Source organism: Leucopleurus acutus (assembly GCF_964270905.1).
Source record: "Leucopleurus acutus genome assembly, chromosome: 8".
Classification (NCBI taxonomy): domain Eukaryota; kingdom Metazoa; phylum Chordata; class Mammalia; order Artiodactyla; family Delphinidae; genus Leucopleurus; species Leucopleurus acutus.
In genome coordinates, this window is record NC_139151.1 from 58,211,811 (window position 1) to 58,228,633 (window position 16,823).

General features: G+C 39.7%; 2 protein-coding genes across 2 annotated transcripts in view; one reads left to right on the forward strand and one right to left on the reverse strand.

The window, feature by feature from the left end:
• Nucleotides 1-12,158, reverse strand: part of PAAF1 (proteasomal ATPase associated factor 1) — a 41,010-nt gene extending 28,852 nt beyond the window's left edge. Inside the window, exons 1-4 of the mRNA XM_082843747.1 lie at nucleotides 12,098-12,158; nucleotides 10,659-10,699; nucleotides 7,627-7,730; nucleotides 2,991-3,080 (exon numbers count right to left, since the gene is read on the reverse strand). Coding sequence (XP_082699873.1) covers nucleotides 2,991-3,080; nucleotides 7,627-7,730; nucleotides 10,659-10,699; nucleotides 12,098-12,144 — 282 coding nt within the window. The 5' untranslated portion in view covers nucleotides 12,145-12,158. The remainder of the gene's footprint in view (nucleotides 1-2,990; nucleotides 3,081-7,626; nucleotides 7,731-10,658; nucleotides 10,700-12,097) is intronic.
• Nucleotides 12,159-12,318: 160 nt separating this feature from the next.
• On the forward strand, nucleotides 12,319-15,868 carry COA4 (cytochrome c oxidase assembly factor 4 homolog). Its single transcript, XM_082843854.1, has 2 exons — nucleotides 12,319-12,418; nucleotides 14,637-15,868. Exon 2 carries the CDS (start codon nucleotides 14,649-14,651, stop codon nucleotides 14,901-14,903), a length of 255 nt encoding a protein of 84 aa, XP_082699980.1. The 5' UTR covers nucleotides 12,319-12,418; nucleotides 14,637-14,648; the 3' UTR covers nucleotides 14,904-15,868.
• Nucleotides 15,869-16,823: the final 955 nt, after the last annotated feature.

Sequence of the window (16,823 nt, forward strand, 5' to 3'; positions counted from 1 at the left end):
ATTAAAACCTTTAGAGACAAGCAAAGGCTAAGAGAATTCAGCACCACCAAACCAGCTTTACAACAAATGCTAAAGGAACTTCTCTAGGCAGGAAACACAAGAGAAGGAAAAGACCTACAATAACAAACCCAAAACAATTAAGAAAATAGTAATAGGAACATACATATTGATATCTACCTTAAATGTAAATGGATTAAATGCTCCAACCAAAAGACAGACTGGCTGAATAGATACAAAAACAAGACCTGTATACATGCTGTCTACAAGAGACCCACTTCAGACCTAGGGACACATACAGCCTGAAAGTGAGGGGATGGAAAAAGATATTCCATGCAAATGGAAATCAGAAGAAAGCTGGAGTAGCAATTCTCATGTCAGACAAAATGACGTTAAAGACTATTACAAGAGACAAAGAAGGACACTACATAACGATGAAGGGATCAATCCAAGAAGAAGATATAACAATTGTAAATATTTATGCACCCAACATAGGAGCACCTCAATACATAAGGCAAATGCTAACAGCCATAAAAGGGGAAATCGACAGTAACACAATCATAGTATGGGACTTTAACACCCCACTTTCACCAATGGACAGATCATCCAAAATGAAAATAAATAAGGAAACACAAGCTTTAAATGATACATTAAACAAGATGGACTTAATTGATATTTATAGGACATTCTATCCAAAAACAACAGAAACACATTTTTCTCAGTGCTCATGGAACATTCTCCAGGATAGATCATATCTTGGGTCACAAATCAAGCCTTGGTAAATTTAAGAAAATTGAAATCGTATCAAGTATCTTTTCTGACTGCAATGCTATGAGATTAGATATCAATTACAGGAAAAAAATCTGTAAAAAATACAAACACATGGAGGCTAAACAATACACTACTTAATAACCAAGAGATCACTGAAGAAATCAAAGAGGAAATCAAAAAATACCTAGAGACAAATGACAATGAAAACATGACGACCCAAAACCTATGGGATGCAGCAAAAGCAGTTCTTAAGACGGAATTTTATAGCAATACAATCCTGCCTCAAGAAACAAGAAACATCTCAAATAAACAGCCTAACCTTACACCTAAAGCAATTAGAGAAAGAAGAATAAAAAAACCCCAAAGTTAGCAGAAGGAAAGAAATCATAAAGATCAGATCAGAAACAAATGAAAAAGAAATGAAGGAAACAATAGCAAAGATCAATAAAACTAAAAGCTGGTTCTTTGAGAAGATAAACAAAATTCATAAACCATTAGCCAGACTCATCAAGAAAAAAAGGGGGAAGACTCAAATCAATACAATTAGAAATGAAAAAAGGAGAAGAAAAGTAACAACTGACACTGCAGAAGTACAAAGGATCATGAGAGACTACTACAAGCAACTATGCCAATAAAATGGACAACCTGGAAGAAATGGACAAATTCTTAGAAAAGCACAACCTTCTGAGACTGAACCAGGAAGAAAGAGAAAATATAAACAGACCAATCACAAGCACTGAAATTGAGACTGTGATTAAAAATCTTCCTACAGGGCTTCCTTGGTGGCGCAGTGGTTGAGAGTCCGCCTGCCGATGCAGGGGACACTGGTTCGTGCCCCGGTCCGGGAAGATCCCACATGCCGCGGAGCGGCTGGGCCCGTGAGCCATGGCCGCTAAGCCTGCGCGTCCGGAGCCTGTGCTCCGCAACAGGAGAGGCCACAACAGTGAGAGGCCCGCGTACAGCAAAAAAAAAAAAAAAGAATTAAAAAGTAACTTATAAAACAACATGTACTGTGAAAACCTGTTGTGGTAAAATATTTAAAGAAAAAAGACTGGATCAAGTAAAATAATGATATGTAAAGCTTACCATGTGCTGGCACATAGCAGGTGATCAATAAATGTCAGCTATTACTACTGTGATTATTATTTTTTAACTTTTTAAAATCAAGATACATTAATATACAATATTATATAAGTTACAGGTGTACAAAATAGTGATTCACAATTTTTTAAAGGTTATATTCCATTTATAGTTATTATAAAATATCGGCTATATTACCTGTGTTGTACAATATATCCTTGTACCTTATTTATTTTATACATAACAGTTTGTACCTCTTAATCCCCTACCCCTATTTTGCCCCTCCTTATTTCCCCCCCCACACTGGTAACCACTACTTTATTCTCTATATCTGTGAGTCTGTTTTTGTTATGTTCACTAGTTTGTTTTATTTTTCAGATTCCACATATAAGTGACATCATACAGTATTTGTCTTTCTCTGACTTATTTCACTTAGCATAATGCCTTCCAAGTCCACCTATGTTGCTGCAAATGCCAAGATTACTATGATTATTATTAAGTGTTACATAACAAAAGCTTACAATAGTTATCTTTAGATTACAGAAATGAGTGATTTTCACTTTTACATTTCCTAAATTTTCATCACTAAATATATATTTGTTTTGCAATGAGGATAAAAACAGCTATTTTTGAAAATGTACCAAACACTAAGAAGCAGTAGGCTTTAATACAATCAGTTTATTCACCTATTTCTCATTTCTGCTTCTAAAAAGCTTATGGTAGTAGAAAGGGCTTTATCACAAAGACCTTTGAAAATTATCCCTCAATATGCTGTACTTGGAATTTTGAGAAAATGCCCCTTCCGTTAGGCAAAGGGACAGAAATATGAGCAGTAGCAAATTACTCAAACATCAACTACTATCATCATTATCCAAAAGCTGGTAAGTAGCTCTGGTAAAACATATATAAGGAAATGTCATACAATTCCTTTATTTGAGATTACCAGTGAGTGGATTTGTATATTTATTCTAAGTGGACCCAAGTACCAGTTTTGCCAAACCTATCACGCTTTATCAGCTGTGTCATCTTATAATGCAAAGTAAATGAAAAACACATTAATTATGAATATGTTTATAGCACTAGACAAGCATGAAAAATTAACATGTTATTATATTTTCTCCTCATTTTATCAGAATACTTACACTCTTTGTATGAATTCTGGAAAAAGTAGTATATGGTGCCAAGAACTTCGAAGATGCATTTTCCTTTGGACATGAAATATGAATGCTTTTCTAAACAGAGAAGGAAAAATGAAATCCATCAGTAAAGCTACTCCAATGGAATTAAAGCTTCTTAAAGAAAACATTAGGACGAAAGAACACTCTTACCTTTTAAGTGTACCCTAATCCTCCTTCCCCAACCCAAGATACTATCACTCCCCTACAGATCAGCAGTCCTTTTACTGCAGAGGGTTACAATGTAATTTGGTACTGCTGAGCCATTATGCTTTTATGTTGAAGAAAACTGTTCCATAGAAGACAAACCAACAATAAGATACAAATGACAAACACGAGAACATTAATTTTCATAAGAAAATCTAATACCAGTACTCTCAGTCAGCAGTGTGGCAAGGAACAGTACCAAGAGTTGTGAAAAAACAGCACCAGCTCCCAGGCCTAGGGCTGAAAAGACTAGTCTAAAAGTAAACTTGCTGCCTATAAAAGAACTTTCAGAAAAAATGTTAGACTACTGACATGTACAGTTACCAGAGTAAGAAAGTAGGTAAAGTAAATTATGGTACACTCACACAATGTGTAGGCCCTGGTCAGGCTTGTGGTGCTCATTCCCAACTAGGACTTAAACTGACTATACATGTTCATAGACTGGTCATCACCAAATAGCTGTCTTATGATTTCCCACATGTTTTGACTAGTCATTATCACATATATTTCAGCTACTGTAGCAAGATAACACTAGTGACGTAGTAGTAAATTACACCTAGAACCAGATGTTAGATTCAAGTGACATGACTTGCTGAAGGCAGACTGCAACCATTTAGGGTAAATATGTTGGTGTTTCAAGGCAGAGGTATAAAAGGCTTGGTAAACATCGCCTCAAGAATTCTTGCAGTAGGGCTTCCCTGGTGGCGCAGTGGTTGAGAGTCCGCCTGCCGATGTAGGGGACACGGGTTCGTGCCCCGGTCTGGGAAGATCCCACATGCCACGGAGCAGCTGGGCCCGTGAGCCATGGCCGCTGAGCTTGTGCGCCCGGAGCCTGTGCTCCGCAACAGGAGAGGCCACAACAGTGAGAGGCCCGTGTACCACAAAAAAAAAAAAAAAAAAGAATTCTTGCAGTACAACAATCCCTTACTCTAATTTGCAGAATACTAACACCATCCCCTAAGTGTATATCTCCTACACAGAGCTGAGGAGCTGCTCTCACCAAATGGCCCCTAACCTGTTATCTCTTCTGCAGTAGTACTTGAAAGTTTCTGGAAATTCTGCTGGACAATGAAAATGCCTTCAATAATCAAGATTTTCTGAACCTCTTTATAAGGCTAATCTATGTACAACAAGCACAGTCCTCATAGTTCATTAGAAAGAACAGTTTCAAAGTTATTCTCATCACTGAAAATCAATATATTCTTATTACAGGCCTTCTCCTTTAAAAAGAGAATTAGATTATCTATACAAACAGTACTTTCTTAGCCAGTGTATCTATGCCTCGCTGCCTGCAGGCCTTCCATTAAATGAGTTTTTGTTTCTAACCACATGACAAAGCCCATACAGCTGCAAGAGAGCTGACCCGGATTTGGAATTGTCTCCTGTACCCGAAACTAAAGTGTCAGCTAAACTTTCCTGGCTAAATATTCATACCAAGCAAGGATATGAGGAGCTCTGAAAGCTTAGTGTTCGAGCCTCTGTAAGAACTGTGTTTGCTCTCAGAAGACTATTTCTTTGGGGCTAATTATGTAAAAGATTTCAAGAATCAGTGGTTTTCTCCTGCTTATCGATCCTGCAAATCACCCTTTAACCGTAAACAGACTATGAAGGAAGATAAAAGTTGGGTTACCTTCCAGCAGTAGAGAACCATGCTGTTAATGAAAAGATATTAAAGAAAAGCTGCAGGAGATATCAAAACAGACAAAATTCAGTGTGAGGGGGAAGTGTGAATATTCCACATTAAGATAAAATTAAAAGTCAAACTTTTTATCTTTCCAAGTTAGGTTTTTAAGCATAATGACAGATCTGAACACTGTAGCAACATCAAACAGCAAAGTGACTCATGGCAGTTAGGAAACAAATGAACATTCAACCATAAGCATTTACTGTCTGACTTAGCAAGTACACTGCAGAAATTAGTAATGATATTGGAAAAGGTAAGGTTTGTATCACAGCCTGAGTACAAAGGGAAGAAAGGAAGTCAGTGCCCAGGCTGTGGATGGATACTGGCAAACACCTGGAAAAAATGTAGGCTTGCAAGGTGCTGTCATACTTGAAGTTAATAGAACTGGATTTTAATTCTGACATAGTCTAACTAGCTTTGATTATTAGGGGTTAATTAACCTCTCTGAATCTGTTTGCTTATCTGCAAAATGTAAATTTAAAATGCCAATCCCACAGGATTGTTATGATAAACAATAACTCACTTTTAATATCTTAGTTTCTTTCATATGCAATTTCACTCCCCACTAATCAGCCTATGAGGTAGAATACTGTCTCTGTTTTATAGATGAGGAAACTGAGGCTCAGGTAACTAAGTTATTTGTCCAAAACCATATTGCTAGTAAGTGTCACAGTAACTAAGACTTGGACTCAGATCTTCTGGTACTTTCTACAATACTGTTCATGAAAAACAAATATAAAATATATAATAACATGTAGCTTATTATTTTGCACAGAGGGTAATGAATGAACATCTGCTAAAGATCTTATGTAAAAAACAAAGTATTCTCTACTCTTGTCAGTACACCTGAAATATTTTACAACTAAAAAAGCTTAATTATACACACACCAAAAAAGGCCGTTTCACCCTTTGGGAATCATCTCACCAGAGCACACTGACTGCTGCCATCAGAAAGAGGAAGGAGGGCTTCCCTGGTGGCGCAGTGGTTAAGAATCCGCCTGCCAGTGCAGGGGACATGGGTGCAAGCCCTGGTCCAGGAAGATCCCACATGCCACGGAGCAACTAAGCCCATGTGCCACAACTACTGAGCCTGCGTTCTAGAGCCCACGAGCCACAACTACTGAAGCCTGCATGCCTAGAGCCCTGTGTTCCGCAACAAGAGAGGCCACCACTATGAGAAGCCTGCGCACTGCAACGGAGAGTAGCCCCCGCTCTCTGCAACTAGAGAAAGCCCGCGCGCAGCAACGAAGACCCAACGCAGCCAAAAATAAATAAAAATAAAATAAATAATTAATTTTTAAAAAAAAAGAAAGAGGAAGGAAAGTCAGATCATGAGTTCTGCAACTTACATGGCCACCTACTCACCTCAAAGACCAATGAGAAAAACAATTAAGTACTACTAATACAGGTCTTCACCAAGGTGTGCCCAGACACATTATAAAACTACGCTATACAATATGGCGGGTACTAGCCACATAAAGCTACTGAGCACTTAAAATGTGGCTAATGCAAATGAGTAAATGAATTTTTAATTTTATTTAAAGTTTAGTTTAAAAACATACTTGATTCAGTTACTGGAAAACTTTTTAAGTACATTTGGAACTACTTAGATATGTGAATCCGTTTTCAACTATAAATTTTTTAAAACCTAAATACATATCAAGTATTTCCAATAAAAATTTAGAGTCTGGGAGTTCCCTCGTGGCACAGTGGTTAAGAATCCACCTGCCAATGCAGGGGACACGGGTTCAAGCCCTGGTCTGGGAAGATCCAACATGCTGCGGAGCAACTCAGCCCATGCACCACAACTACTGGGCCTGCGCTCTAGAGCCCACGAGCCACACCTACTGAGCCCGCGTGCCACAACTACTGAAGCCCGTGCACCTAGAGCCCGTGCTCTGCAACAAGAGAAGCCACCGCAATGAGAAACCCGCACACCACAACGAAGAGTAGACCCTGCTCGCCGCAACCAGAGAAAGTCTGTGCATGACAACAAAGACCCAACGCAGCCAAAAATAAATAAATAAATTTTATATTAAAAAAAATTAGAGTCTGAATTGAGATGTGCTCTAAGTGTAAAATATACAGAGGATCTCAAAGACTTAATAAAAAAAACTATCTCTAATAATTTTTTATATTAATTACAGGTTAAAATAATACTTTAGATATACTGGGTTAAATAAAATACATTATTAAAATTAATTTCACCTGTTTCTTTTTACTTTTTTAGGTGGCTACTAGAAAATTTTAAATTACACATGTGGATACACACTACTATATATAAAATAGATAAACAAGGACCTACTATATAGCACACGGAACTATATTCAATATCTTGTAATAACTTATAATGGAAAGGAATATGAAAAAGAAAATAAATATGTACATACATAACTGAATCACTTTGCTGTACACCTGAAACACTGTAAATCAACTATACTTCAATAAAAAAAATTACATATGTGGCTCACATTCATCTATTGGACAGCACTGGTATAAGGGAAGTAAGAGGAAGTTTGCATCTAAAAGCACATGTATATATAAAAGAAAAAGAAAACTCTTGACATTCAAAGGCAGTAAAAGCTATGATTATTATACAAATGAAATGGAGACGACACTGATACGCAGATAACAGTATAAATCTTTAAAGTACGTATATAGGTACTACCATAGTTTTGGACACAGTGCTACCTAGAAGACATAAAAACCTACCTTGTTTATTTCGTTCACAATAAATCCTTCAGAAGCTGTAACCTCTGGGATGCCATCAAGGCCAATTCCTTGACAAGTCAGGCTGCCATACAAAGTTGGTTTCCCTATATACCACAAAAAAGCATGTCTCAAAAAAATAAGAAGAATTAAACATTTTTCTCCTTGAAGACCCAATTCAGGCATCTGTATAAATGCGAGGAAATTGGCTCATGAAAGAAAAGCAGGCACTTGTGTTAAAAGTGAGGTGAAGTAGAAAGACCACTAGTAGTCTAGGCAAACCTAATTTGGAAGAAATATATTCAAGGGCTAAAAGCCAGGAACAAAGATTTTGAGATACAATATAGTATCTGTAGAGAAAACTACTAGAGTAATCTCAACCTCAGTTTTACTGGCTGTGAAATGGAATTCTACCAGGACGAAAGGTGAAGATGAACATGAACATATGCATTTATCCACAGTATATACACATAATACAGAGTAAAGAGTTAAGCTTCAATAACTGGAAAATTTGCTTAAGTAGGACACTGCTTTTGCAGTGATATGGGCTAAATAAGATATTATCCTACACATAAACATATGTAGATGGTAGAATGGAGTTAAAGACATTCTATTCTTCTTCTGCACTTTATACATACACTTCTGCAACAGCCCATAACACGCTGTTTACATTTCTGGCCTCCCCACCAGACTGTGAAGTCCTTGAGCTCAGAAACTATCAAGGTGCTACAAATTATTCAGTTAAGTAACTTGCACCAAACTGAAATTCTAGGAGTAAGAGGGAAGTAAAAACCATCATGGATTCATGCAGAGTGGGAGAGCTTCTTAGAGAGGGTGGGACTTAAGTAGGATCTTGAAAAAAGATAGGACTAGGCCAAAGATAAGGGAAAGGAAACCCCAAGTCAGGGAGGGGTGTGTCAAGAATAAGAAAAAGTCACAAAGAACAAGGGGGAAGGAGGCATCAATTAATATACCAGTTTGGTAGTTGAAAGATACTAATGGAGTAACTCACAATCTAGGGTAGAAGTATGGACTAGAGAAGATCTAGTGAAGTAGGTTTTGCAGAGAAATGGCATGAAATTCTAGTTCAGAAAGATGCCACAAAAATAGGATTGAGTGAACTCTGCTTTTTGTCACATTTCATGATTCCCTCCTGACTTCACCAACCATCCTATGAAGTTTAGCCCTTTTGGTACATTATTTCAACCAATCCCCTGTCATCACCCTCAATGACCTCTCTACATTTGTAAAGTCTCTGAAATGATCTCAGTCTCAGTATTTTGTCTATATAACAAAAGTGTGAATGATCTAACTACTCACCTTCCACATTTCTACATGTAGGCTGCTGAGTGCAGATACAGAAAAGGACACAACTGTGCAGACTGGCACCACTACAATTTACCAGTTTCCAAACCCTGCACAGTTTTGCAGTCCTTTTGCCCCTTTTGTTCCCCAGAGCAGCCAATTCTTATAACACCTAGCCTGCCATCAAAATCTTCTTCCTTCATAACAGCCAAAAATTGGAAACAATTCAAATGTCCATCAACTAATGAATGGACAAAAAATGTGATATATCCTTACAACAGAACATTACTTGGCCGCAAAAACAAATGAATGCTACAAAATGGATGAAACTTGAAAATGTTATGTTAAATGAAAGACATAAAAGGCCACATATTATGATTCTATTTATATGAAGTGTCCAGAACAGGCAAATCCATAGAGACAGAAGTCAATTAGTGGTTGCCAGGAGCTAGGAGGAGGGCAAAATGTGGAGTGACTGCTAAAGAGCACAGGGTTTCCTTTGGGGGTGATGAAAACATATGGAATTAATGGTGAAGACATACAACTCTATGAATATACTAAAATCCATGGCATCGTACACTTTAAAAAGACAAACCTTATCATATGTGAATTATATTTCAATACAGCTATTATCTAAAAAAAATTAGAATGCTAATAGTACCTACCTGATACGGTTGTGAGGAACAGAAATAATGCATGTAAAGCATCTAGAACATAGATAGCGCATATTTTATTTCGAAGAAAAAGCTGACCCTACCTCCAACATCACAAAGAAAACTGAGGCTATAAGATACTCTCACATTTCCATATTCATGTATTTGCATTTATCTACATCTACACTTACCCTCACCTTCTTTCATCTTAGGCTTTTAGACTTAATTCAATCTCCTTCTCTCTCCTCTAAGACAATGGTTTTTCCATTAGTCCTTCTCTTCTCTACCTACAACCTATATTTTAATTGCTCTCCAATTAGTTCCCATCTTTAAAAATAAAACAAAAACCCTTGATTTGTAAACCTTCTAGCTACCCTGTCTTCTTCGATGCAGCATCAATTTCCTCAAAAGAAAATTCTGTTTAAAACTCTAGTTCTCATAGAAATAAAATATCTTATTATAAAAAGATATCAAAGGTCTCTGAAATGACAAATAATCAGTAAAACAAAGAAAAATTTATAAACCTTGGGAATGATAAATGGCAGGGTGAGGTGCCCAGGTGTTTTACTCTGATGCCTAGAATGGTGGTAACTTAAGAACTGAGAAAATCAAGGAGAACCTGTTTGACAACAGAAGTGCTCAGCTTCAGGTTTTGGATTTGATAAATTCAAGATGACAGTGAGAGCTTTAAGCAGAAATGCATAGCAGACAACTACTCAATGTCTGCTTGAAACTGAAGAGAGGTCAGAACTAGAGCTATAGATCTAGGAATCATAATCAGGAAGGTCACAACTGAAGCTATAGAACTGCTTAGAATACAATAATATATGGCTAAGAGACTGATTAAGAAGCATCAGCAATGTCTCCATGAATAAGTCTGTGGCTTCCAAATGGAAAACCAATCTGAAGGTCTTCCCCTAGAATGGAGTTGCAGAATCACTACAGCAGAGTGGTCAAGAACATTTGAAGACTCTTAGCACTATGCAAGAACTTTGGGCTAAGAGAAAGGAAGCTCTCTCCTAGGGGTAGTAAATCCTCTTTCTCTAAAGAGAAGGCATATAGACTTAAGGACATTACCTGGGGGGTGACAGCTCAGCCAGGCCTCCCCTTCGTCCTTCCTATGAAGAGAGACAAAAACCTAATTAGGCTCACTCAATGTCAAAAAAGGATGGTACTGATGCAAGGGAGAAAGATCATATAATTTCTAGTTTGGCCACAGCACTTAGACATGATCTAGTCTAACATCTCATCCAGGCACAGACAAATTTTGTTTATTTGTTGAAGAAATATTTGTGGATTAAGTGTTTAATGAATAGATCTGCTGGTTAAATGCAGCTCAAGTATTTCATCAAACATTTCATGAAGGGGCTTCCCTGGTGGCACAGTGGTTGAGAGTCCGCCTACCGATGCAGGGGACACGGGTTCATGCCCCGGTCTGGGAAGATCTCACATGCCGCGGAGCGGCTGGGCCGGCCCCGTGAGCCATGGCCGCTGAGCCTGCGCGTCGGGAGCCTGTGCTCCGCAACGGGAGAGGGCACAACAGTGAGAGGCCTGCGTACCGCAAAAAAAAAAAAAAAAAAAAAAACACATTTCATGAAATACTTATTAGTTGCACAATCTTGGTCAAAGTTACTTCTTGATTCTGGTCTTGCATTCTCTCAAAGGCACTTGGTGTGGCTCTCAATAAATGTCACTGGTCTTCCTTTTACACATTGTGTTGTAGTAAGCAATGTGTATTTTATTTCAGCCCACTTAGAAAAGTGTAAGTTTCTTAAATGCAGGAGACCATGTTTTATTCATCGTCACCACTGTTTCAATTTTAAAAACGTATTAGTATAATAGTTGCCATTCATGGCACTGCTGTACTCATTCTAGTGCCTAGCATAATAACTTGCACAGTATATGATTAATATATGTTAAATAAATGAATGGTTTGCTGTGCATTCCAATTAAGCTGTTTCCTTTTGGAGGGCAGGAACCACCCCTTAACTTTAGAGTACACATCTGAACTCCGCCGAGCATCTATCTAGGTCAGAGACTGGACATGGTAGGCGTTACACTGTTTCCTGAAAAGAACTGTACAATATGACTAATATACCACTAGGGGTCGAGGAGCATACAAAGACTCCATCACACAGTCAAAGACAATGTGGTGGTGGAGAGTACTGGGACTTCTGCAAATAACTGAGGACCAATAAATATTTGCTAAATGACCATGACTACTTGGCCAAAAGTCTTCCTGCCTCCCAGTTTTTCTGTCTTTCTCCAACTCATTGATCCTATTCTGTCTCTGAAATCACACGGCGCATATGTGTTTCCTCGGCCTCAGCCCAGCTCTTGAGAGAACGAAAAACAATGACCATGTGGGTTTCAGACTTCATTTTATAGACCCAGGGTTCCCTCAACAATTGATGAGGTAACCCCTACGGATATCTTGGATCGGGCATGTCTCTCCTTAACGTAAAGACAACATCCGCTACCCGCCTCTTCCGTCCCGGTTCTGGACCTAGATTCACCTGAGAGCCTGGACCCAGTCGCTCTGAATCCTCAAAGGAACCGCCATCTTGATCCCGCCTCCACCAGCCCTCGTCTTCCGCTCTTTCACGGAAGTGGGTCCGCGCTTAGGCACTGCGTCGAGAACGAAGGGCGGGATCTACACCGAGAGGCCACCAATGAAAATGCGCGGTGGATCCTCTTCCCCTCCCCGCCCCTTTGTGCGCCCGCGCTTCCTACAGGAGGCTGGTTCCTGACAGGAGTGTCGGAAGAGTTCCAAGTGCCTGCAAAACCGACGCGGCTGTGCAGGAGCGCGCGTTCGGGTCCTCTTGTCCGCGTGTTCGGTGAGCACTGTGTGCCGCGATCTTGCGCCGTGAAGCCTAGCTGGCACAACTGGGGGTGTGCCAAGCGGCCGCGCACGCGCATGCGTCCTCTTCTGAAGGTGGGAGAGGAGCCAGAGGAGCCATAGGTGACTTAGCCACCTGGGTTTCTCTGCTTTCCCGTCCTTTCCGTGCCTTCCTCTGCCCGGCCGGTTTCCGCGAACCAGCTACCGACCATTTATCCTGTCTTGATCTCTGAGCGAGGGTCTTCCTTTTTTTATTCTAGGGAAGACTGAAGCTAGGTTGTAGTGGGGAAAGAATGCACCCATGCACTCACTTGTGACTTATTAGGATATTAATCCTTACAGTAATTCTAAGAGTTAAATATTACCTTAAGAAGGAAACTAAAAAAGATTGCACGCTAAGGTGTGTGCATAGTAAAGTGAGTAAAGTATTTAAACCCAGATTTTTTAGCTTAGGATCCAAGGCACTGTTCTTTCCACCGCACTGTTCCAAGAGGTTTGCCCTTGTCTTTATTTATTTATTTGATTTTTTTTTTGATGTGGACCATTTTTAAAGTCTTTATTGAATTTGTTACAGTATTGTTTCTGTTTTCTGTTTTAGTTTTTTGGCCACTAGGCATGTGGGATCTTAGCTCCCGGACCAGGGATCGAACCCACACCCCCTGCATTGGTAGGCAAAGTCTTAACCACTGGACCGCCAGGGAAGTCCCTCCCCTTGTCTTTAAAGAGCTCACAGTGTATTTAGGAAGAGAAAAACATAGGAGCTATTACTTATCCAACTCTTTGGACATGCCAGGCTCCTTACATGCATTATCTTATTTAGTCTTCAACAATCCTGTGAGGTAGATTTGATCTCTGTTTTTCAAGAGAGATTATGAAGTGCTTTGCTCAAAGTCACCCAGTGAGTCAGTGACAAAGCTAAGTTTCCAATCCAAGTCTATTTTCAAAGCCCAGTTTCCCCCTCCTCCCTTAGGTTATACTGCCTCTAAAGCAAATGAGTTTTGTGTAGGTCTATAGAGTTCTTAAATCCTTCTTGTGACTTCCCCATTACCCTCTGGATGCCTTAATATGAGGCCTTCCTATGATCAGATACTTTCTCAACTCATCAATTTCATTAATTTTCCTGTTCTCATACTCTGTTCTCCAGTCATGTAGAACTTTCAGTTCCTCTCATGTCAAATTCTGTCTCAAACCCCCACCTTGCTGTTCCATTGATCAGGAATATTCTTTACATCTCTGGCTTACTCCTTTTCATCCTTTAAGCCTCAGTTTAGAAATTACTTTCTCCAAGAAGCCTTCCCTGCCTGTTCCTGCCCTTGTCTGGATTAGGTATTCCTCCACTGTGTTCCCAATCTTAGCTGTCTGTACACACTGTACACAAGTAAACAGCCTATTTACTTATCTAAATTGTAAACTCTGTGAAGGCAGAAAATGTGTATGTCTAGGTCACTCCTGTATCTTCAAATCTAGCATAGTGCTTGGTACATGATAGGTACTCAGTGATCATTTGTTGAATGAATCAGAGACCCAGGAAAAGCATTAAGTAGTTTTAGCTCATTTACAGTCTGTCATGGTAAAATTTGTACAAAGGCTGAGGTCATTTATCTTCAAACCTTTCTTAAGTTCCTTCTGTATGCTACCTTGTGCTGGGTGTTCTGAAGCAGATGATTGTAGGAAGGCAGTCTGGGCAGATACACCTCATGTTAAATACTCTCACACCTCACAGACTCATTTCTTGCCCTGGACCCTGTATGCTCTATGTTACAGCCACACAACTTTCTCCATTCTCTCATATGTCAAACTCTACACATATCTGGATACTCTCCCAAGTGGTAAACTTTGTTCTTCTCCAGCCATAGAATAAGGCTAATTGGAGAAAAGAACATAGCTTCTCCAGAAAGGAAACATTTCACTTAATTCAGATTCCATTTGTAGAATCCATTCGAGCTTATTAGTGCTGTGCTAAGCATTCTCATATACTTTATCTCATTCTGTTCAGTTCAGACCATTTTGCAGGCCTGTTCTCTGCCAGGCCTAGTGCTAGGGGTACCAAGGTGAATCAGGCCCAGTATCTGTCCTCAAATAGCTTACAACCTTCAAGGGGAGACATATGCTTCAATAGGCTATAACAGTGCAGTGGTCAATGTTATTTATAACAGAGGAACAGTGTCATATATAATCATGTCTCTACTCTAACCTTGCCTCCGTTGATGTTCTAGAGACTCCTAAAGATGTCAGCTCAAGGCCATACCTGGTCCCGACAGGTGAAGAAAGAAGATGAAGAAGAGGACCCACTGGACCAGCTGATCTCCCGCTCTGGCTGTGCTGCTTCCCACTATGCAGTGCAGGAGTGCATGGCCCAGCACCAGGACTGGCGACAGTGCCAGCCACAGGTGCAGGCCTTTAGGGACTGCATGAGTGAACAGCAGGCAAGGCGACGGGAGGAGCTGCAGAGGAAGAAAGAGCAAAGCAGTGCCCACCGCTGAGAGCCCACACCACCTGTCCCCAGAGGATGGCCCTGCAGAAACTAGCACCCAGAGAGATCATGGGAGAAAGAAATCCTTCCACAGTGGAAGTGTGGGCCGAGAAGTATAAGACTTGGGGATAGTATTTGGGCCTGGGGTTGACAGCCAGGCAGCCATGGGTTTGGACATGACTGCCATAAAGAGCAGTCATATTGTCATGTTGAGATCCCACACATCCTCACCCATCTTATGTCACCGATATTAAATATTGATCAGTATTTGCCATGTAAAACAAAGAAATGGGTTAAGGGATGCTCTCCTACGCTACATCTTGGGTCAGTGCGCCAAGTACTGCGCTGATTACATGGACATTTAATTTTAAAGTAAATTTACAATCTAAAGGTAAATTGGTTACCTAGTCAGTTCTTCATTTATTCAGGCATTGGTTCAAAAATATCAAGTTTTTCTGAGACCTTCTCATATGCCAGGCACTGTGTAGGAAATTGATATGATGAAAATATGATCTCTGCCTTTATGTTGCTTTAGTCTGGTTTAAGAGAGAAACAAAACAACACTAGAGCAACTAATTAATTCCTGACAATGATGTAAATGACTTTCTCTTTCATCAGTTGTTCTGGATGTTTCAGTCAGTCTAATGGAAGGAAGAAGGCAAATGGGAAAACAAATACTGAGTGCCTCTCATATGCCAGACTCTGTTGCATTAACAGATAAAGAGTCTGACCTCAACATGTTCCCAAACAAAAAAACACACAATGTTGGCTTTACATTTCAAAAGTACATTTAACATACAGATTTTCAGCTTTTGAAAAGTGGAGAAGCTGTCAACATGGAGCTTATATTCTTACTTAACAATTTGCTGGAGCTGAATTAACAATTTCTCTTTTAGGTGGATGTGTTTTCCAGTTCACAACAGTTGCCACCACTTTTCATTTTTCTTCCATGGAACTGCATTACCCAGTCTATTTCTGTCTGACATTTGGGAGTGGGAAGGGAGTTGGGTGGGTGACCCCTGCTATAGAACTGGAATGCAAAGGGGCATATGCTCTCATCATCATCAGTAACATTTCTTAAGCATATATATATATATATATATATATATATATATATATATATATATATATATATTAGAAGCACAAGTCTGAAATATAGTAGGCCTTAAAACTACTTTGAGCCTTTGTGTTGGTATTCGGGAAGGAGAGAAAGAGAGAAGGGGAGAAGATATGAGGAATGTGAGTTCAAAGAACAATAAAATCCAATTTCAGGCAGAAGGGGATGATTGTGTGTGTGTGTGTGTATATATATATATATATATATAAAAGGATGAGTGAATCTCTGTTGGGCCATGTGTACCCAATGCTGTGGGTCATCAGAGGTAGCAGTGTGGACTGCAGCTGTCAGCAAGAATCTCAAAAAGAAGGGAGGTAGTTGAGTTGACACCATTAAAGATGAAGTAGACACTACATATTTGTAACATACATAGCAGAAAGGATTACCATCTGCAACAAATAAAAAGTCCCTAGAGGGATTTCTCTGGTGGTCCAGTGGTTAAGACACTGCTTCCATTGCAGGGGGCACGGGTTTGATCCCTGGTCGGGGAACTAAGATCCTGCATGCCGCATGGTGTGGCAAAACAAACAAACAAACAAACAAAAAACTAGAAATCAGTAAGAAAAAGCAAATAGCCCAACTGAAAAGTGAACAAAGTTAAATATGCCCCCAAAACATAGGAAAATGTAAATATATTCTACATCACTTATAATCAGAAATACAGATCTTAAAAACAAAAGTAGGGCTTCCCTGGTGGCGCAGTGGTTGAGAGTCCGCCTGCCAATGCAGGGGACGCAGGTTCGTGCCCCGGTCCGGGAAGATCCCACATGCCGCGGAGCAGCTGGGCCCGTGAGCCATGGCCGCTGAGCCTGC

Bases quoted from the DNA above. Each gene is read 5' to 3' on its own strand.
- COA4 (XM_082843854.1), top strand. From the start codon at position 14,649: ATGTCAGCTCAAGGCCATACCTGGTCCCGACAGGTGAAGAAAGAAGAT.